At 45.4% G+C, this 22763-nt stretch overlaps 1 protein-coding gene across 1 annotated transcript in view; it reads left to right on the top strand.

The window, feature by feature from the left end:
* The first annotated feature begins 559 nt into the window (after window positions 1–559).
* Window positions 560–22763, top strand: part of CMTM8 (CKLF like MARVEL transmembrane domain containing 8) — an 89684-nt gene continuing 67480 nt past the window's right edge. Inside the window, exon 1 of the mRNA XM_029589413.1 lies at window positions 560–868. Coding sequence (XP_029445273.1) covers window positions 728–868 — 141 coding nt within the window. The 5' untranslated portion in view covers window positions 560–727. The remainder of the gene's footprint in view (window positions 869–22763) is intronic.

Below are 22763 nucleotides of genomic sequence, written 5' to 3'. Positions count from 1 at the left end.
TTTTTTTTTTTAATGTGGAGCTGGTGAGGAGGAGGATCTGATTGAATTCTGAAAGCAGGGTTCTTGAAAAGCTAATGCACACAAAAGATTTCACACGTCTATGTGCCAGCGAGCTCTATTTTTAAGCCCCCATTACAACCCCCATTACAAGGGAGGCAAGAAAGGAAAAGGGAGGGAGGAGCAAGAAGGAATTCCAGCAGGGAGGGGAGAGAGAGAGAGGCTCTCTCTGGGCGAGTGGGTGTGAGGGCGCGGGTGGCTCTGCTTCTCTCGCGCTCACCTGAGGGCCCAGGTGCGAGGAGGGGGCCGCGCGCCGCTAGAGCAGCCCCCCCCCCCCCTACACACACACAAAAAGGGACGGCAGCAGCAGCAGCAAATCCCCCATCCCAGAGCAATTGATGGGGACCAAGTGAACTTGCAGTGGCCGCCTCCTTTTCAAATCGCTGTGGAGGATTTATTGACGTTTCCCTTCCTATTGTATTCGCGGGGTTATTTTAGATTTGTTTTGGGTTTTTTTTTGGGGGGGGGGGGAGGGTAATAGTTTGGAGGAGGGGCGGGGAAACGGCAGCGCAGCTCGGAGCCGGGACTTTCTTTCAGATTGAAGGAGTTGGCGGCGGAGGGGGGGGGGGGTCCTCTTTTTTTGTTGTTGTTGTTGTTGTCGTCGTGTCTCGGAGCAGCGCATCCCTGGCCTCCGTCCGTCTGTCTGTCCATCCCCGTGCCCGCTGCGTCCATGGAGGAGCGCCCTCGCTCGCCGGCGGTGGTCACCACCCAGAGCTCGTACAGCGAGGACACCTTCTCCAACAGCACCAGCTTCTCCTACGACAGGGAGTTCCTCCGGACTCCGCCGGGCGTCCTGCTGCTGGCAGAAATCGTAAGCAAACTCCGGCGGCCGCTTCTCCCTGGCTCTGCAGGGCAGAGTCGCTCGCTCGCTCTATGTGTTATATATAGAGATATGGGGGGTAATTTTCAAAGGAGTTACGCGCATAAATGTAACTACTATTGTAGCAATTTTCAAAAGCCATTTACTCACGTAAAGTGCACTTATGCGAATAAATCCTATGGACGATTCAATGGCATATATTGTAGCAATTTTCAAAAGCCCACTTACTCGAGTAAAGTGCATTTACATGCGTAAAACCCAGATTTATGCATGTAAATGCTTTTTAAAATCTGGCCCATGGAGCGTAGTAGTTCGTATTTTCAGGGTGTTTTGCGCGTCCAATTTGTTACTGATGTTCGCAAAAAAAAAAAAAAATGCATGGAAAAAGAAACAGACATGAGGCAAGCTTCAACAGGTAGCAAAAAAAAAAAAAAAAAATTCCTCGGTGATTATTAGCTTCTTCCTTGCTTGCATGTCAAAAGGCGGCGGAGAGTAAAGGAGCTCGGTGCCAAGCTCCCTGTTCCGATGTCATTTATGTGCCGATCTGCACAGGAGGATCGCCCTTGCTGCTGGCAGAGGTGACGTTTCCCCGGGCTGTTCTCTCCTTCACTTTTCTTCCAGTTGTTGGGAGAGCGCTTCAGCGGCGGCAGTGGACGGCGATTTTAGGCTTTGGTAGAATTTCAGGGTAATTTGCAGGCTGTGATCACGCTCTCAGAGAAACCAGTGCATGTGCTGTTCTACTCTTCCCATAAAACCATAATTTGAACTCGGGGGGGGGAGGCGGTTGGCCGCGCGATTTCGACGCGCTATTTTTACCCCTTATACAGTAAGGGGTACTAGCACCATAGTAGCAGGGCCGAAGGAAATAGCATCCCTACTTTAGGCAACCCTGTCTTTAGGACATGAATCTCCTTTTACTTAGAAGGCTTTATCCCAACCTCTGATCAGGGATTGGTTGAGGTAGATTTCTTTTTTCTAAGTGTGTTTTGAGAAAATGCTGTATTTTAAAACGTGTTACTTTTTTTTTAAGTGTGTTTGACATTTTGTAATTGGACACTATGCTATTATTGTAATGCTAGGACTGTAAACAGTCAGGCCAATACAGTAAACTTCGCGGGAGAGCCGGCGCTCCGAGGTGCACGCCCAGGCCACTTTCCTGGGCGTGCGATCCAGTATACAAATGAGGGCCCGCGGTAAAAGGAGCGGCAGCTGTCAGCGGGTTTGACAGCCGACGCTCAATTTTACCGGCGTCATTTCTAGAACCCACTGACAGCCATGGGTTTGGAAAATGGACGCAGTTATAATTGAGCCACCGGCCAATTAAAATATATATTTTTTTTAATTTTTGTTAAAATCTACCTCAACCAATCCCTGATACAGAGGTTGGGATAAAGCCTTCTAAGTAAAAGGAGATTCATATCCTAAAGACAGGGGTGCTTAAAGTAGGGATGCTATTTCCTTCTGCCCTGGTACTATGGTGGTTTTTGGCATCTTTGCTACAAAATGTGTTCCTGACTAGCATTCTGTTGCCATGTTCTGGTACTCATTGGTCATGAATGATGAGCAGGGAAGATACAAATTAAACAGGGGCTGTCTACTAGGTGGAGCAATTGCAGTGGATAGTGTATCACTCTGATTTGTAAGTCAATGTGACATTAGATTTATGAGATTGACTCAAAATGTAGTTTTTGATCAGCATAGGGAAGTAATGGCTAGAACAAAAGCTTAAATATTTTACATATGTTTTTTGAGAGTCTAACAAGATAAAGATACTTTTCCTGTGTGTTTTTCTTGGATGAGGACCAGTTGAATTTTTTTGATTGCTCTTTTTTTGTCCTGGTCTGTCTTTGGAAGAGACATGAGGCAGTGGACATTTCGCTCCATGATGCTTGCAGTATATGCCCACCTACACCGAAGCTCACCCCATCTAAATTTCTAAGAATGTTCCTTCTATGTCTACCATGAATTTAGAGTTCTAACCTGCACTGACAATCTTTCACCATGTGTCTGCGATTGTGTTGGAGATAATATGAATCCCTGAAAGATACCGTAAACATATTTATCATTATAAGATGACCTGCTTCACCAGGTTCCTATGCTCCCCAGCCCTTCATGTTTAACACATGGCAAGATATGACACAGTTAATTGAATTTTGTATATTTATAACACAATGGGTAAACAACATGGATTACAGCAGGTAAAACATAAACACAAAAAAATAACATAAGTAGTTAGGGGGTACAGTAAATGTCAAAACTTTGTTTTGACTGGTGGCCATGCCCACTTCCAGTTTAAGCCCCATCGTTTTTCCCACCCACAGGCATTCAGCGTTGACTTCTGGGTTAAGCCCTGCCCACAGATCCCACCTCCCAGCCAATCAGTGTTCAATTCCAGGTTAAGAACTGTCACTTTTTCCACCTTACCCCCACCTCTTTGTTGACATTCAGTCTAGCTCTGCCCAAGCCACGCCCCTTTTTGCCCATGGGGCAGCCATTTTGGTTGCCTGGGGGCCACTGTCTTGGATAACAGCATGGCTAAAAGAGGGTCACCCTCTTGGTTGACATCACTAAAAATATCATGGCTAACAGGGGGCTGTCCTCTTGGATGACATCACCCGAAACTTCATCACAGCTAAGAGGGGAGGCACCATGGTTGGTGAACGACAACACAGCAGTGTTCCTCTTCCCCATACAGAGGGCCATGCCTAGACATGCCTTTTGGGATCAGTAGGGGGGGGGAGGAGTGGAAAATTACAGGGCAAAATACAGTTTTTTTTGTGGGGAATAATGATAAGAAATGTATTATTCAAATTATTATTAACAGGATATTTAAAGGTGAACCAACACTTTTTTTAATTCATAGGTTTAACAATGTCACCACAGAGCAGAATTAGGAGCTTTCCCTTGCTATTCTCCATGAGAATAATATTCTCATTAACAGGGTCACAATACCACAGCCTGCACCCCAACAGCTCAGCAACACTGCAGAGAATATTCAAATACTGGTGTCCTCCATGCATACTTTTTTTTAATTCTAAAAATCCCCTTTTTTCTATATATGGTGACTTCAGAATATGTGGAAGCCATTTATTTTCAATTCTACAGCCATTCCTGCATCAACCCCTCACATTCTCACTTGTTAAATACAGGCAGGGGCAGAAATGAAGATAATGCTCTTTTATCTTATTATAAATGTCAGTTAAGATGTTTTTCTTTGGCAGAACACAAGTGTAGGACCACAGGCATTCTAGTCCTTACTTATAACAGCAGGGATCTGTGTTTGACCCAATGAGGGGGGGGGGGGGGAGTCTTAATATAAACTTTAAACAAAAAAAAAAAGGGAAAAACAATATTGTAGACTTGAAATGTCCCAATATGTGTTAGAAAACTATAGTATTGAAATCAATAAGCCGTTTCAAAACCTGTGCATGTCTGAAAATTAACAGCACATATAGGGGGTAATTTTCAAAAGGAGTTTAGGGCCTGATTTTAAAAAGCATTTACTCGAGTAAAACAGGGTTTTACTCGAGTAAAAGCACTTTACTTGAGTAAGTGGGCTTTTGAAAATTGCTACAATATATGCCATTGAATTGTCCATAGGATTTACTTGTGTAAGTGCACTTTACTCCAGTAAATGGCTTTTGGAAATTGCTACAACAGTAGTTACATTTACATGCGTAACTCCTTTTGAAAATTACCCCCTATGCGCATAAATGTAACTACTATTGTAGCAATTTTCAAACACTATTTACTCACGTAAAGTGCATTTATGTGAGTAAATCCTATGGACAATTCAATGGCATATATTGTAGGAATTTTCAAAAACCCACTTACTCGAGTAAAGTGCATTTACTCGAATAAAGCCCAGTTTTACTCAAGTAAATGCTTTTAAAAATCAGGCCCATATTTTTTTTTTATCATTTTAAGAAAATGTGAAAAAATAGAGTCAAATTTAATTCTTTTTTTTTTTTCTTACCTTGGGACCAGGTCACATAGTTTTGCAGAGTACCAGCTGGGAGCTTTTTTTTTTTTTAAATCACACTCTCTGGATTCCCGAGGCTTGTAAACTTTGTTTTTATTTGTAAAATTTTCAGACATATAAAGCAATCATCTGCCCCGCTTATCTGCCTCCCCTCATGTTTTACAAGAATATACAGAGCATTCTTTGAGATAAGCTGTAGCTGTCTGGCCATGCTATGGGGCAGGGTTGCCAGGTTTTCATGAAAGAACAAGTACTTTTTTCCAAAAAAACAAGCCCAAAAAAAGCCCAAAACACGTGAGATTGAAACTTTATTTTTTATAGCATTTAATAGAGATGTGAATTGGAACTGGAATCGGTTCAGATTCAGATTCACATCGTGAAATATTTTTCGTGCGGTCCAGTCGGTTTTTTTTTAATCGGCTGCACCCGAGCCGATAAACAAAAAACCCACCGACCCTTTAAAACAGATCCTTTAGCTTCCCCCCCCCCAAAAAAAAAACTTTTTAAAAGTACCTGGGGGTCCCGGGAGCGATCTCCCACTCTCAGGCCGTCGGCTGCCACTAATAAAAATGGCGCCGATGGCCTTTGCCCTTACCATGTGACAGGGTATCCATGCCATTGGCCAGCCCCTGTCACATGGTAGGAGTAATGGACGGCTGGTGCCATCTTTAAAAATGGCGCGGGCCATCCATCGCTCCCGGGACCCCCACTGGACCACCAGGTACTTTTAAAAAGTTTTGGGGGGGGGGTCGGGAGGGTGGGGGAAGCTAAGGGATCTGTTTTAAAGGGTCGGGGTGGGTTTAGGGGTTGTTTTTGTGTGCCGTTTTCCCCCGCCCTCCCCCAAAACGATAAGAGATCCCCACAAACAATTTTGTGGGGTTTTCCTATCGGTTTCAGGGAGCCCCCAATTTCTGACAACTTTGAAAATATCGTACGATATTTTCAATCGTCAGAAAAACGATTCACATCCCTAGCATTTAACGCTTGAAATACTTTTGTAATGCACACAAAACAGATGACTTTATTGTAATAAATTGTTGTAGCTCTCACAGTTAACTAAAACAAGGTGTGGCAATTAGTGATAACAGCCAGTTCTTCATTCTCTATATTGTCAGCATTGTCAGGATACATATTTTCGTTGAATCGCTTCAGCTTATTACTACCTGGCAAGAAGCTGGTACAACAAATTCCCTCATGCTCATTCCCCCCTCCGAGCACATCCCTGGCCCCCCCACATTGATTCCCCCCTCCTCACCACATCTCTGGCCCCCCACACTCATTCCCCTCTCCCTACCCCCTCCAAGCACATCTCTGGCCCCCACACTCTCATTCTCCCCTCCCTATCCCCTCCAAGCACATCTCTGGCCCCCACACTCTCATTACCCCCTCCCTAATCCCTCTGAGCACATCTCTGGCCCCCACATTCTTATTCCCCCCTCCCAACATACTAATTCCTCCCCTCCTGATACCTGGCTGTAGCTGCAGTCTGAAGATTCCTTCTCCGTTGCTTGCTGCTGCGCTGCAATGCCGTGCTGCTGGCCTTCCAGGTCTGCCCACGTGGGATGCTTGTGCATGCCCTGCTGGACGGTGCTGGGTCTGCCCACAGATGTGCTCGTGAAGGTTTGCACTATTTGAATCCAAGGCGCCCTGCTCTGGTTAGAAAAACGGAACAATTCTGATTGGCTTACTGCTGCAATATAGGGTGCGCCTGCTATGGACAGGCTTCATCGCAGCAGCAGCAGCCAATCACTGTAACAGAGCACAAGTCCCGCCCAACAAGCCCAAAAAAACGCAACTGGCAGAAAAAATAGCCCAATTAAAAGCAACCCGCGAATGACTAGAAAAAGAAGCCCAATCTCGCGGGAAATAAGCGAGGTTGGCAACACCGCTATGGGGAAACACAACTACCGCCCGTCTCATGTGTAACAAGTCTGGACTTGTTTTCGTGAGATCCAAGGGAAATCAGAAATAAGGCATGATGGAGGATGTAGTCTTTGTCTCCACCCCCCTTTCCTCTCTTATCTCCTTGTCTCTATCTTCCATTGGGAGAGTTGGCTGGTGCCCCTCTCCTTTCCTACGGTCTGAAATAGGCCTCTCTTATCTCCTGGAAATAGATTTTATCTTGTGTTTGAAACCCTGATGAGAAGAGGCTGACAAGGAAGGTTTGTTTGGCAACACATAATCCTTGCTAATTGCAGATACTCCATCAACATTTTTTTTTCTAATTAAAGGATGTTTTGTTTGTCCACTATTTAAAAGCATTAGCATTTATGCCTTATGTAATCAAGAATGATATAAATACATGTACATTAAAAATATAAGCCTGGATTTTCAAAGGCCCACACATGTAAAAACTATGGTTTACGCACGTGGCCTGGCCATGTGCTGGTACACACAGATTTCTTCTGCTCCAGAGGAGCAAAAAGTAATAAACAAAAAAAAAAGTAAGTAGATAGGAAGGGTTTAGGGGGTGGGGAGGAGAGGAGAGGGAAAGAGGGAGGAAGTTTAAGTTTAGGTAGGGGGATAGGGAAGTTTCCTCCCAGTCCGCTCCTTAATTGGAGCGAACTGGGAGGAAACTGTGGGAGGCCTGAATGTATTAATCAAAAATTCACCCTCCTGCGCATGCTGCCCACACATGCATGCGGCCATCAGAATTTATAGCATGTGTGTGTCGGACAGTGCTGTTTCATATTGCAAGAGTGCAATGCACTTGCATATTTTTGTTTCCATTTTAATTATGGCCAGTGGTGCTACTATGTTATAACTTAACTTTTTTCTTTGTCGCTTTGGATTGTGTCAAAGGTGAGGGGGGGGGCAGTGGGTAGGAAAAAAAAAACCTATATTGAAACTAAACCAAGAATCTACTGTTGTGCTTGGGGGTGGAGCCCTGTCCTGTGGCAGTACAGGGACTGGCCACAGGGGGCGGAGCACGGAGGGAGACAGAGGCAGTGTAGATCTTCACCACTGGAAGCCAGAGGTCCCCCCCGGGAGGAGCCTGTAAGGACCCGGGCCACTGGGACTTAGGTGGGCCTCGCAGGGTCTCCTGGGAGAGTCAGAGTCCGGCGTGCCCACAGAGACTGGAAGAGCACTATTGGGTTCGAAGCTGGAGACAGGTTGGAAGAGAGCGAACCAGAATAGAGTTGGAGAGGACAAGGCTAGGGACTACCAGAGACAAGCAAGGTCAGGCGAGCAGGGTCAAGTCCAAGAATCAGTCAGAGAAGTGGTCAACGAAGCAAGGGTCAAGATCCAGAGGTCAGGCATGGTCGAAGAGCAGGCTGAGATCTTTGGCAGGTGGCAGGCAGGCAAGCAGGTCAGGAACAAGCTGAGGTCTTTGGCAGGCGGCAGGCAGGTCAGGAACAAGAAGCAAGCCGGGGTCAGTGCCAAGAGTCAGTCCAAGGTACTACCTGGGAGTGCACAGGAACAAACAGGCGATGAGACAGCAGGACGCTGGAACAGGGCTGGAGGATAGATGTGGTCAATCAAATAGAGGTCGGGTTCCGGAGGGCAGACGTGGTCGCAGAACAAGCAGAGGTCGTGGTCAGGCAGTGGTCAAGCGTGGTCGAAGAACAAGCAGAGGTCAAAATCAGGCAGCGGTCAACCTAAGGTTTCGTAGAGACAGGCACAATAGCAGGAGCCCAGACAACTATGGAGGAAGCCAGTTGCAAAGGCTTACTCAGGGTTACTTAAGGCAGTTGCCTTAAGTAACCCTGAGGAAATGACATCATCAGGGAAGGCCCCTTTAAATCTTGGAGGAAGGCACGCGCGCTAGGGGAGGCCCCAGCCGGAACAGGGCTCGGCGGCGGGTGAACCGCGTGAGGGCTGGAGGAAGACAGCGATGGCATTCCTGCCGTGCCGCACGAGAGAGTCCTCTGTGCCACGAGAGAAAGGTGAGAAGAGCCGGCCACGGGCTCAGTGGCTGGCCTTCGGAACATCTACCGCCCTTCCTTTTTCCAAACATACATAAAGTTGGGTTTTTGTTTTTTTTTAAGAAATGAAAAAAAAAATATTTGGAAAATCTAAAATTCTCTTTTCATATTCAGGCCTATCCTGTAAAGTGCGGCCGCGTTTACCCTGCTCCTAAGCCGCTTTTAACTCACGTTTCGGCCGCGTTAGCCCTTCCTGCGATCCCGAATCCCCTTTAACCTACTCCTACCGCGTCCTAAATTCCCCGGGCAACCCCTTCCGCCCGCGGCATGTATATTGCATGCAAACGAGCGAATTAGCGCGATATTGCATGCAAACGAGCCAATTAGCTATTCCCCTAGCATCCCGTAACCCGCGCCCCAACTATCGCTACCTTTCCCTGCCGTTTTGTCGCGCGTTTAACCTGCAAACTTACCGCCTACCCTGACCCAGGCGGTAGAGGCATGGGTAAGGGTAGGTGGCAAGCTTTCCCCCAGCCCCCGCTCACCTGCCCCGGCCGCGATCATGGGTGCCAGTCTCCGTGGCAGCCCCAGTCCTCTCCCCTCCTCCCGAAGCAAAAAAAAAGCGAAAAAAAAGCGAAAAAAAACGTTGCAGCCCCCATTGGGGGCTGCACGTCTTCAGCAGCCAATTGTACGCCTTCCCCGTGCAGGCGGCCATCATGTTGGGAGGAGCTACAGGAGCCAGATCGTGTTCCTGCTGATGGCTGATGGCTGCAAAAAAGATAAGTTTTGCCGGCGTCCAAAAGCGACTTACTTTTGGGATCTTGACAGATCCCAAAAGTAAGTCGCTTTTGAAAAAAAACAAAATTTGCTCCCCTTTTTTTTTTTGCTTCGCCGCTGTCACCTCTTCTCCCCCCTCCCGGAGCAGGGCGCGAAAGCAGCCTTGCTCCGGGAGGAGGGAGAACAGACTGACAGCGGTCAGGTCGGGTCCGGTCGGGTCCGGGTCGGGGGTCCGGGTTGGGTCCGGGCTGGGGGAAAGCTTCGCCGCTGTCATCTCTCTCCCCTCCTCCCGAAGCAGGCCTTGCTCCGGGAGGGGGGGAGAAGCGCTGTCGGGTCAGATCAGATGGTAAAGTAAGTTGCTTCGCCACTGTCATCTCTCTCTCCACCTCCCGGAGCAAGGCCTGCTTCGGGAGGAGAGGAGAGAGATGACAGCGGCGAAGCAACTTATTTTTGCATCCGATCGGACCAGACTTCCTGGTATCTGTCATTTCAAATGACATTTGAAATGACAGATACCAGCGTGGCGTGAAGCCTTAGGCCCGCGCACCCAGGATCCTGTATAGGCGCTCTATCCAGTATCCTGGGTTGCATGGGACTAAGGCTTTTCGGACGCGGCTTACATTTACATATAATTAGGCTTCAGGATCGAGCGGTAGGTGAGCTGCACTGTGCGGGCGGTAACCGCGGGTGCCGTAGGCACTAACGCAGCTCTTCCTACCGCTCGGTACTGGATCACCCTGATTGTAAGTAAGACTGCAATGCACTCGCATTTTTTTTTCCGCTATTTTAATTATGGCCTGTGGCATTACCATGCTATAACCTTTTAACTTTTTTCTTTGTCTCTTTGGATTGTGTATAAAGGCGATATTGAGTACCAACTTATCAGGCTGTATTGTGACCAGGGAACAATAACTGACTCGCCAAAATCCACGACTTGCTGAAAAGAAAAAAAGTATTTCAATGGTTTTAAAAAGGTCTTGTCTCTAGCTAAAATTGTGGTAGCAACCAACCGAAGTATGTGTGACACAGAGAGTCAAATTATATTTTGTAACGACATCTGAGAATTAAACTGTTACATTTATTGCTTATCACATAAAATGCGCATTCTTTATAAAGAAATACCTAGAGAATATTAGTCTATTTTTCTGTCAGCATGCATTGTTTTTTCTTTTATAACAGAGGGTCAACAAAAAGTTTCTATTCACATCTTTGACAAAGAAAACAAAGCAGGGAGCATGCCACCCATAGATTTTGTTAAACATGTTTATATCATTCTTTTTTATGGATTGTTTCAAAATACATATACACACACACATACGCACATTACAAAAAAACAAAAGCTGCTCATGGAATTCTATACATAGTATTGTTGTTATTGCAAGCTGTGTGGGTGTGCCTCTGTCTTGCCCCACCCTGGACATCCTCAGACTTGTTGACCCCATTCCAACACCATAAGAAAAAAGGTATTTTGGGCCTGTCTAGGATTATTACTTCATATTTACTCTCTATGCATGTTAACTATTTGTAAAAGCACCCACCTGTTTTACCAAAAAAATAATTGCTACTACAGCCCAGAATCAAACCAGAGTCTTTAGAGTGGAAATGTAATGCTCTTGCTATCTGAGCTACCATCATTTTAGCTAGAAGCAAGGCCTTTTTTAAAACCATTGAAATACTTTATTGCTTTTCATCAAGTCTTGGATATTGGTGCTTGTCAGTTATTGTTTTGGGTCCTTGAAATACCTTTCTGTATGATTCTTCTGGGGTTAACATGGCTTCAGTTATTTAACTCACTCATTGACTGGCATTTAGGACAAATTGTCTCTAGGTCTCCTCCAAAGTTTATGGTTTCCACTCTCGTGGCCTCTGTAGTGGAAATACCTCCGGGCCTTCCAATGTAGTACCATGCTTTTGCAGATGTTTTTAGCAAGAAATAAGCAGAGATGCTCCCACAGCATCGTGAGTATGATTGCGCCATTGATCTGCCTCCTGGACCCATGCCACCACATTGTCAAACATACCCTTTGTCAGGTTCTGCAACTAAGGACAGGTCCAAACATATTCAGGAAAATATGGCTCGAGGCTTCATTCAACCAAAGTCCACTGCTGGTGCAGGATTCCTCTTCATACAAAAGAATGGATTCCTTAGGCCTTGTATCGATTACCAGGGCCTAAATAAGATCACAGTTAATGATCGTTATCCCCTGCCACTAATCTCTGAACACTTTGATAGACTTCAGGGTTCCCAGAGTTTTACTAAGCTGGACTTGCAGGGGGCCTATAACTTAATTTGGATCAGACAGGGTGACAAGTGGAAAACTGCCTTCAATACCAGGGATGAGACCTACAAGTATGTAGTCATGTCCTTTGAACTTTGTAACTCTCTTGCCATATTCCAAGCCTTTGTCAATGATGTTTTTCAAGACCTCCTCTCTCAGTATGTAATAGTCTACCTTGATGACATCTTGATCTTCTTCCCAAACCTGGACATCTTGTTATAATTAGTGAGGTTTGAGTGGACCCTTGGACACTGTGGCAGCTGACCATGCCCACAGGGGGAAGTCCCGTGAGGGGCCACAGGTCAGGCTCAGCTGAGGACACACAAACACAGAGATTGATCTTTTATTAAACAATGTGGTGTAGCCACCAGAGGTGGCAGTGATGAGTAGTTGAAGTAGCCCAGCCGGGCTAGTATCCCATAGCGACTCCTCCGGTAGCAGTGCTGTAGTGGAAAGAACTAAAAATAGTGAGTACAGTGGAATATGCACAAGCCCCAGTATGGAGAACCCCGGGAGAGGAAGAGCAGGCCCTCGAGGAGCGAGTACCTGATCCCTGAGAGCTGAGAGGCTTGAAGGAGATGTACTCACAAAGAGGTTCCACGTAACTGGAACGGAGGCAGGCCCTCGAGGAGCGAGTACCTGGTTCCAGGGAAAGTTCTGAGATGAAGATGGTAGGACTCACTGGTGTTGAAGATAGCAAATCCTTCCAGGCAGAAGAGAAGGTAGGAGCAGGCAGCAAGTCAGGGAACATGGGCCCTCGAGGAGCGAGTACCGGTCTCCTGATAGTGACCTGAAAAGCAAGTGAGGCCCCCAAGGAGTGGGTACCCCGTTAGCATTAAGAGTCTAATAGTAGATTGGAGGCAGAGTAGCTGGGTACGGAGAGCGAATCCCATCCGTAAGATACCCCCTTGCTAACTCAAAGGCTAGCAAACAGTGTAGGCTTTAAATATCTAGGCAGCGTGACGTCATCACAGGGGGACGCCCTTGAGGTTCACGCCAAGTAGGAAATAAGAGCGAGGGCCACACGGTGTGCGCGCCCTAAGGTACAGACGGAGCATGGCGGGAGGCAGCGCCCAAGCCTGTCCAGGGATGCCAGAGAGGACGGCAGGCAGACGCCGCGGCAGCCAGGCGTCCATCCACAGCAAGAGGAGGTGCAAGGAAAGAAAGGTAGGCGGAGTGAAGCCGTCGAGAACGGTCGGTTGCAACACATCTATAGGCAGCATGAAGTATAGGTCTTTTCTAGCCTTTGCCAATTTTGCAGTGTGAGTTTGAACAAGAGCAAATCCATTTCTTGGGATATGTGATCTTGGCTCAAGGGTTTGAGAGGGACCCAGATAAGGTAACCACAGTACTTAATTGGCTGATACCTTTAGGTCTCAAGGCATTCTAACACTCTCTGGGCTTTGCTAACTATTATTGGCGCTTCATTCAAAACTTCTCCAAGGTGATGGCATGCCAAGAATTCTTGGAATCCCCAAACTCAGCAGGCCTTTGAAGAAGTGAAGCAACTCTTTGCATCAGCTGCAATCCTGCATCACCCTGATCCAGCGCCAAGCCTTTCATCTTAGAAGCAGATGCCTCTGAGGTTGGCGCAGGTGTAGTCTTGTCTCAAAAATCTGATCCAGATTCTTGGCTCCACCCAAGTGATTACCTTTCCTGAAAGTTCTCTCCCGCTGTGGAGGAGTAACCTAGTGGTTAGAGCAGCAGGCTGTGGACCAGGGAAGCCAGGGTTCAAATTCCACTGCTGTTCCTTATAACCTTGGGCAAGTCACTTTACCCTCCATTTCCTCAGGTTCAAACTTAGATTGTGAGTCTTCTGAGGACAGGGAAATACCTACAGTACCTGAACGCAATCTGCTTTGAAGTGTCTGAAAAGTAGAATATAAATCAAGTAAAATAAATGATGTGGGAAACTGAGGACTCCTTGCCATTAAGTGAGTCTTGGAAGAGTGGAGAAACCTGTTAGAAGGAGCCACCTTTCAAATTACAATCCTTACAGATCACTAAAGTTTTTATTTTATATTGAGGCAGCAAAATGTTTGAACTCCCAGAAAGTTCAGTGGACCACATTTTTCACCCATTTCCAACTCATAATCTTCTATTATCCTGACTTGAAGAATATTAAGGTTGATGCATTGTCATGACAGTTTTCTTCTGAGAAGATTCCTGAACCTTGCAATAAAGGCCCCATTATACCAGCCTCCAGGATCAATCACAAATACAGTCAAGAATGATCTGATGAAGAAAAGTCATCTGGAATCTTCAATCCAGAAATCTCCTGTAAGGGTTCCTATTGGGCATGCTTTTGTTCCAGACACTTGCCACCCAGATGTTTTCAAAATGAGGGCATGATTTCAAACTCTCTGGACTTCCAGGAATTAAGAAACCTTTTGAACCAATCTTCAGGGTTTTTTTGGTAGACTTCTCTGTGCAAGGATTGTAAGACTTGTGTCTTGACCTGTTCAATATGTGCTAGAATCAAGATCCTTCATGCTAAATTTCAGGTGAATTGCACCCGCACCTGATTCCTTCTGTACTATGGACTCACCTTTCCACAGACTTAATCTAGATCTTCCAACTTCCATTGACTGTACTACCATCTTGGTGGTAGGGGACCAGTTTTCCTGAATGACTTAAGCTGCCTCCTGTCCTTTGAAAGAGGCCCACCTCCTATGCATGGAAACATTGGAGGTATATAATTGTCTCTGTCACATCTCTTCTAGCACACCTTTCCTCAAAAGGTATAAATCTTTAGATCCATGGGTGTCCTTAGCATCAGGTATATAGGCCAGTGCCCTGAGTCAAAGTTTGGTGACCCGAATTCTCAGTGGCATCTACCGCTAATTGTTTTTCTATCCCTGACATCTCCTCTGCAGGTAGCATGGTATGTTCTATTGCTGCCTCTGATTCGACCTCCCCACCCTGCCTCCAGCACAGTCTCAGAAAAAGAACACGTGAGAGGCAAACTCTTTTTATGAATCTTCACAGGAGGTGAGACCCAGAGCTGTGGGTGAATCGGAGGCAGCAATAGAACATGCCGTGCTGACTGCAGAGAAGATGTCAGGGATAGGGAAAAAAAAATTAGCAGTGGCTGCATCCTGGTTCATATGCCACCACAGACCCTGCGGCATCTGTCTCTGTTTGCCGCTTTTGCGTGGGAGGATTAAATACTGCCTCCTTCCACTCCTGGCTTCAGCAGCCAGCATGGTCCTACCGGACCTGCCAGCCTGAAGGAGAGAGCCAGTAAGGAGGAGGAAAGCATTGCTGTCTGTGAGCCAGAAGGAAGGGGAAATGGGAGTATTGAAAATGCTGGTGCTGCTGTGCAGGGAGAAGAGGGCATGACAAGCAGGGGGTGAGGGGAGAGAGAGAGGGGATGCTGGGAAAGATGATCAGGGGATAACGGGAGAAGGATAAGTAGCCTAGGAAAGGTGTGCTTAGGGGTTCTGGGGATGGTTGGAAGAGGGTAGGGGGAGAGAATGGGTCAGGGGATGATGGGCAGAGGCTTGGAGATGGTGGGGGAGGCATGGGGGGGGGGAGAGTCAGAGAGATGCTGGTTGGGGAGGGGTCTTCTGGAATGAGAAGCGATGGCACCCTTTGTTTCTAATCCAGGTCTAGGAATTGGAAAGGTAGTAGGGGTAGGGCAGGACCAGTGTGTCCCAATAGGCAAACTAGATAGTCGCCTGGGGCGCCAGCCATTAGGGAGCGGCAAAGAACAGCCACATGGGGCTGCGAGCGGAGCCCATTCCACTCACGGCCGAGAGAAGCAGAGACTCGGCGGACCATGAGCAGTGCCTGTGTGTGTGTGTGAGTGAGAGTGATGTGTGTGTGTATGAGAGAGAGCAATGGTGTTAGTGATAGAGAGGGAGGGAGCTTGTGTTAGAGTGCATGTGAGCATGAGACAAGGACCTAAGGGTGTGTGTCTAAGTGAATGAGGTTGGGGCTGCAATCGGGGTCTGGACCTGGGGGGAAGGGATTGGAGGGCAGAAGTGTGGGGGAAGTGGTGATGTTTATTTTTCTGCTGTTGCACTGCATGCTCTGGCTTCTTTGGATTTCCAGTTTAGTTTTTGTGTGCATGTTTCTATTTCTAATTTGTGATTCGTTATTTTGTATTTGGTAAGGATTTCTCGGTTTTCTTTTATTTTTTTTAATTGAAAATCTGTATGTATTAACACATCAGATCACTTCCACAGTTGTATAAGCATACATTAGTAAGAGACACAATAGTTCAACTCTACCAGAAAATCTAATGAAAAATCATCCCAGTAATGTCTCGACATCTCTCCCCTTTTAGACCCCCTCTCATTCGGTCCCCTCTCCCTCATCATCAGATTTCCATTGCACATACTGCTGCCACATCCTCTGCTTTTGTTTCCTCTTGATAGCTGTAAGTTTACTCCTATAATACACCTTATCTAATCTTCGAATGATTCTTCCTATAGAAGGAATTGCAGCCTGTCTCCCAAAGTATGCTATTTCTCCCCTAGTTGCCAGAGCCACTTGTTGAGAAATATTCAAGACAGTGTCAGTCACTCCCATGACTGGTATATTCAGGAGAAAAAAAAACAACGGATCCCTAGGTATCATTTTACCCATAATCTGAAAAATTAATCTTATAACCTCACCTCAGAGAAGAACAATTTTTGGGCATTCCCACAACATAGTTAGTGGGAAGAAAGTTCCCACTAACCCACAGTCTCTCCAGCACTTATTATTCAGAGTGGGGTAGAAAGAATGCGGCCTAACAGGTGTCAAATGCCATCGAAATAGTACCTTATAGCTGTTTTACACAATTCAAGCAGAAACAGAGCTCCTCTTGGTGTGTAGAAAACAGAGATCCCAAGTCTTCCCCACCCCCAAAGACACATTCAAATCCTTTTCCCACGCAGAGATATGTGTGTGGGCTTACATTTAAGATCCCTATTTAATAAACTATATATTCTAGGTATCCCTCTGGTCACCCATTGTGCCTTGGCGCAACATCCTTCAAACAAGGATTTCCCTCACCTCAATGCTTCCAACACCTCCCCTTGCTTTATAAAGTGATGTACCTGGAGATAGGAATAATGATCTGCCTATGAGAGACCAAAAGTTGTCTTTATTGTTGAGAAATCAAGCACCTGCTTGCCATCCCACATTTGTTCTAACCAAGCACAACCCTTTTCCTTCCAGTTCTTTGAAGTAGCATACATCCAACCTGGTGGAAATTGTTTATTAAAATATAAAGATGTTCTATGAAAATAATGTTTGTCATTCTCCCCCCCGCCCCCCCCCCCCCCCCCCTAAATATACCTTCCCACCGGTCCCAAATTTTAAATGTTAACTCTACGATCGGGATCTCCCACCCTCAATCCCTGGACCTTGTCTTTCCTGTGAATTCTAGCTGCTAGAGGTTCTAAATAGAGCACAAATAGTAAGGAGATAGTGGACAGCCTGCCTCGTGCTCCTCTCTATCTAAAACAGCTTGGAGAATCTCCCATTTACCTTGATGCACGCACTGAGATTTAGAATAAAATAAGTTTCTCAATCCATCTTCAAAAGTTCCCTCCCAGTCCCACTTTGTCCAGCACAGCAAATAGGTAATCCCAATGAACCTGATTGAATGCTTTTTCAGCATCGTTAGTAAAGCCAATAGAATGTTTTGTTGAGCCCACCATATTAAATTGATCACTCTCCTCACGTTATTGGAGGCCAGTCTCTCCAAAATAAACCCCTTTTGGTCCAGATGAATTAAGGCAGGTGCGATCCCTCCCAATTTTGAGCTAAAATTTGTCAGAATTTTAAGATCTAAATTTATAAGTGGAATAGGTCTATGTGAGCCACAGAGCATAGCATTCCTTTCCGACTTTGCCAGTACCATAAGTTCTAGTCTATAGAATCATCTGTTATGTCGCCACCTGGGGGCAAAGCGTTATAAAAGCAGCTGTCAATGGTGCGGCAACCACCAAGCTCATTTTCCTGTAAAAACCTGTTGAGAAGACATCTAGTCCTGGGGACTTTCCTAAATTTCAATTCCCTGATCACCTGTTCGGCTTCAATTCAAATACTGAGATCTCTTTATTTAGGCGATCTTGCTGCACTGCAGATACTCTCAGAAGCTCTATGCCCTCTAAAAACTCCGCTATGCTATGCTTTCTAGTTGAATGTTCTTTTGCCTTGAATATAAATCTTGATAAAATTGCACAAAACGTGTAGCTATGTCCTTGGAATAAAAAATCATTCCCCCTTGTTTGTCTTTAATTTTCAGGATCTGGGTATGAGTCTCCCTCATTTTAAGTTTCCTTGCCATAACTCTTCTCACCTTGTTGCCCCCCTCAAAGTACTTCTGTTTTAACTTGTCTAATTGGAACATGATCTCCCCTGTATGTAAATTCCTTAATTCTAACCTTAATGATTCAAGTTCCGAACCTGTATTCAGAGTGGCCAGTCTTTTATGTTTTATTTCCAATTTGCCAATTTTTGGCATAAGTTCCAGTTTCTTTTTTCAAAAAGGACTCCTGGAAATGAACTTCCCCTGCACTACAACCTTCAAATAATCCCACACTATCCCCGGGGCCACTTCCCCGTTGACATTTTCCTTAATGCAATCCTGAATCTCCAGGCACAAATGGTCACAGAACTCAGAATCCTCTAAAATACTCTCATTTAATCTCCAACATTTCTTACCCACTGACCCCCCCTATCCCTTCAAAGAGAGTCATATTGAGGAATGATCTGACCATGTGATTGGCTCTATCCACACTTCTCCTACTTTATGCTCCAGATTTTTATCTATCAAGAAATAATCTATTCTGGTGTATACCCGATGAGCTTTAGAGAAAAAAAGGCATAATTTCATCCTGTAGGGTGCATCAGCTGCCATATATCCATCAGTCCCCCATCCTCTATAAACTCTTTCAGCCTTGATCTATTAAATTTAGAGGCACCTACATGACCACTACTGTTATCTAGATATGGATACCTAGTGAGATTAAAATCTCCCTCAATTTTAACATTTCCCTCTGCCCACTGTTGAAGAATTTGTGATAGTCTCCAAAAAAGCTCCCTGCCCCATATTGGGACAATAAAGATTCACCAATGTAAATATATCCTTCTGCCTTCTGAATTTTACAATTGAGAACCTTCCCTCTTGATCTCTAGCAGTTGATAAGACATCCACAACCACATTTTTAGAGAAAAACATTCCCACCCCACTATATTCATTAGCAACTGTTGCCGCTGCAAAATATTGTTGAGGGAAATTATATGAGATCATCAACCTCTCATATTTTTTCTTTAAATGAGTTTCCTGACAAAATAGTATATCTACTTTCATGCAGATTGCGTTGTTTAAAAGTAGTTTCCTCTTAGCACCAGCCTTTAGTCCCTTGACATTCCAGGATAAAATCTTTAATTCTCCCATCATCCAAAACATTGTGATATTCTCCAATACTTCTGGCCTAACAAAACACATTGAATAATCCACCCTCTCTTCCTTTTAAGTAACCCATATTTCAATTCCCTACTGGCATCCTTTCACCAAACACTACTCCCAACTTTCCTACCCGTCCAAAATAAGCAACAAAATTACCCTTCCAACCCTTTTTCCTACTTCTTCCCCTTACCCCCCCCCCCCCCCCCCCCCCCCCCCCATACCTCTCCAGCCAATACTCTGAGGAATGACATCACTGGATCTCATAACCGTTGTACACAGCTCACCCTCCCACCCCTTCTTAAATCAAAATAGCACTCCATATCTAGGTAAAGAACACCTCTTAGAAATAACCCTAACTAGGGCATACTTTAACTGGTGATATAAAGCCATTGAAGTCCCCCTTCACTCTCAACCAGCCACAATCCTCTTCCTGGAAGGTGCCTTTCAGGTGGCATCTTCTCTCCCAGGTAAAGATCCTCCAGAGTGCCCCCGCAGCCTTTTCCCTTCATATTGTAGGCACTAACATCTGGAACTGTTTTCTCTATGCAATAACGGAGAGGAGGAACCTGCATTGCTATCCATTTTGTTCATCAGACCCGCTGCTTGTAGATTCTTTTCGGCCTCCTCTACTGCTGTAACTTGAGAGGTTACCCCCTCTCTGGTAAATTGTAGGTCAAAGGGAAATAGCCACTTGTAGTGCAAATTTTCTTTCCTAAGCACTAGAAGCACCTCTCTGAAAGTCCTTTTCTTAATAGTCATCAGTGACAAATCTTAAAAAAAATTCCACTTTGTTCCTTTCCAGTGAAAGTCTTTTAATTTTCTGGCAGTACTTGTAACTTTCTCCTTCACAGAGAATTCGTGGAAGCATACCACTATATCCCTGGGCATGTTGCCTCTCGGTCTAGCCAGAGCTCTATGAGCCCTGTCTAGTTCAATTTTAGGCAGGTTTCCTTCTGTTTCACATCCCAACAGTGCTGTACAAATGTTGGTTACCACTTGTGCACAGTCCAAATACTCTGCTTCCTCAGGTATACCTCGAAAGCGTAGGTTCCCTCTGTGAGACCTATTTTCTAGATCTTCAACCCAGTCCTTTCGTAGGAGATTATCCTCCTTCAACTGTTTCATCTGTTGCTGGGCATTCTCCCATACAGCCTCTTGCTCATCTAATCTGATTTCAGTGGCATCTACATGATCTCCCAGCTCTGCACATTCCCTCTGTAGGTCACCCACTACTGAGCAAATTTCTTTTTTCAAAGAGGTCATATAATCTCTGAGTTCTTTAAACCAGTTTTGGAAGTCTGTTTGAGAGAAAGTGGCTCAGCTACCTGCTTCTCCAGTGCTGCTGCAGGAACAGCGTCATCATCGCGGCCTGCCTCCAAGTGGCTGTTCTCTCCTTCCAGCTCAGTTGGCTCACCAAGTTTTTGCCCTGCCAGATTCAAATGAGAAGTGCTTCAAAATAAATTGATTTTTTTGCACTTTGCCATCTTCTGTCAAACCGGAATTGAATCGCCCAATTCAGGAGTGGTAAGTAGTCTGATTGTCAGGATATTGGAGGGATTAAGCAGATTGGGGTAGAAAGCTCAGCCTTCAAGTGGCCATTTCCTCCCGTGGTTCCTTCTCCAGATTTGTCTGTTTTCTGCATATGTGATCAAGGTTATGGATTCTGTTTCTGTTTAGGAGTTGTATAGCAGTCCGACTTGTCCTTTTTCAATAGAAGGTGTATTGGCCTTCTAGGGCCTGGTGTAATTGCAGTGTTGCCTTTTCATGGATAGAGTTGTTGCCATTTGAATCCTGGGAGTTAGTGTTTTGGTATGGTAGATATGGTTTCTGGGCTAAACTGTATTCTTGGCAAGCTGTGAAAGCATTTTTGGATCTATGTAAATAGTATCCAAAAATATTGCACCTGAGCTTTTGCGACTATATAGGACCCATTTTCAGATGTGAATGTCTCTGATCTGACATCTGAAGAAGGGATCTATGTAGTTTGAAAAACTTCTGTACAATATTTTTAGGTAATTCTTAAGCTGATCCAGTAAAGGTTTTCAGAATCCCATGACTGGAATACAATTTTCAGTATTAAGTTAAGTTATGTACCATGTACAATTTATTTTATCAGCGAGATGACGGAGAATTAAATAATTTTGTGAAAACGAATAAAGGCACACTACACCAAGCGGAACAGTACCTAGCAGTTGCTTTTGTAGAAAGGGAAAGGTGTTACATCTGTTAAAGCAATATTAGAATGTTAAAAGTAATAGGAAGCAGGCTCCTGCCTGCTTACTATTCATGGAAAAGTTGGCCCCCGCTGCCTGTGTTCCTGTGCCCCAGATCTGTGAAGTACCTAGCATCGCCCCTGTTTAGATCTTTATCTGTCCCTATATACTTCAGAATGAAAGCCACTGACCATTCTAGTAGCCACATTCTGGACCAACTCCAACTAGTTTATATTCTTTTGAAGATGCAGTTTCCAGAGCTGTGTACAATATTCCAAATGATGTCTCACCAAGGTCTTAAACAGGGGCGGTATCACTTCCTTGTTTCTGCTGACCATTCCTCTCCCTACATAGCCAAGCATCCTTCTGGCTTTTGCTGTCACCTTATCCACCTATTTGGCCGCCTTAAGATATTCCAATAATATCACCCCCAGAACTCTCTTTCATGCTTAGAGGAATTTTGCCCTCATACAATACGGCTCCCTTTGTTTTTTTTTCACTTTGGTTTTTGTTTTTTCAGATTTAAATCTTAATTGCCAGACAACTCCTGGAGCTTTGCTAGATCCCTGGTGCTGAGCAAGGGATAGGGGGAGCAAAGTACCACATGAGTGGAGTAGGTAGTGTTATTTTTGAGCCACTGAGCCTCCATGTTTTTCTTGTGGGTACTGGGGGTGAGTGTTATGTAACAAAATACCCTCCATTCTCCACAAGAATAATGACAGGAGCTAGGTAATCCCCACATAACATCCCCCCCCCTCCCTCCACAGGAAAGATGTTGGGGGCTTGCCTCAAGTATGGGAGAAAATGTATTTCTATTTCTAGTTTTCCAGTTTTGCATTGTATACAGTATTTCGCTTATTGGGATTTCCATTTCAGTTTTTTGTCTGCACATTTGTAATTTGTGGATCCATTTTTGGATCTGCTGGGTAATTGTGACCTCTACTGACCACTGTCCGAGACAGGATGTTGGGATTGTTTGACATTAGTCTGACCCAGCTGTTAGCATAAGTAAGTGAGTGGGCCCTTTGGCCAAGATGAGAGGTGTAACCGCCCAGGGGGAGGAGCTCCGCTGGGCCTCACCGTTGGGAAGCGGAGCCTCGGCTGCAGGATGGGATACAGCAGACGCAGAAGTGGAGCAGGAGAGGGTGACCCCTGGAGGCGGGCCACCATACGGCAGCAGAGATGTTGACATCAGACACAGCTTGAAAGATGAGAGTCTAGGAGAGAAGCGGCACTACCCGAGGAGTGGGGAGAAAGTACAGTCACTGAAATATACTGAATTTGTAGTGAAGTATGCAGGAGGGTTCCTCAATGGGAGAATACAGTAGGGTACACTGGCGAGGGTTCCTCTGATGGTA

The sequence above is a fragment of the Rhinatrema bivittatum genome, chromosome 2, assembly GCF_901001135.1.
Source record: "Rhinatrema bivittatum chromosome 2, aRhiBiv1.1, whole genome shotgun sequence".
Classification (NCBI taxonomy): domain Eukaryota; kingdom Metazoa; phylum Chordata; class Amphibia; order Gymnophiona; family Rhinatrematidae; genus Rhinatrema; species Rhinatrema bivittatum.
Note: the sequence above shows the minus strand (reverse complement) of the source record. Positions and strands in the feature narration are given on the sequence as shown.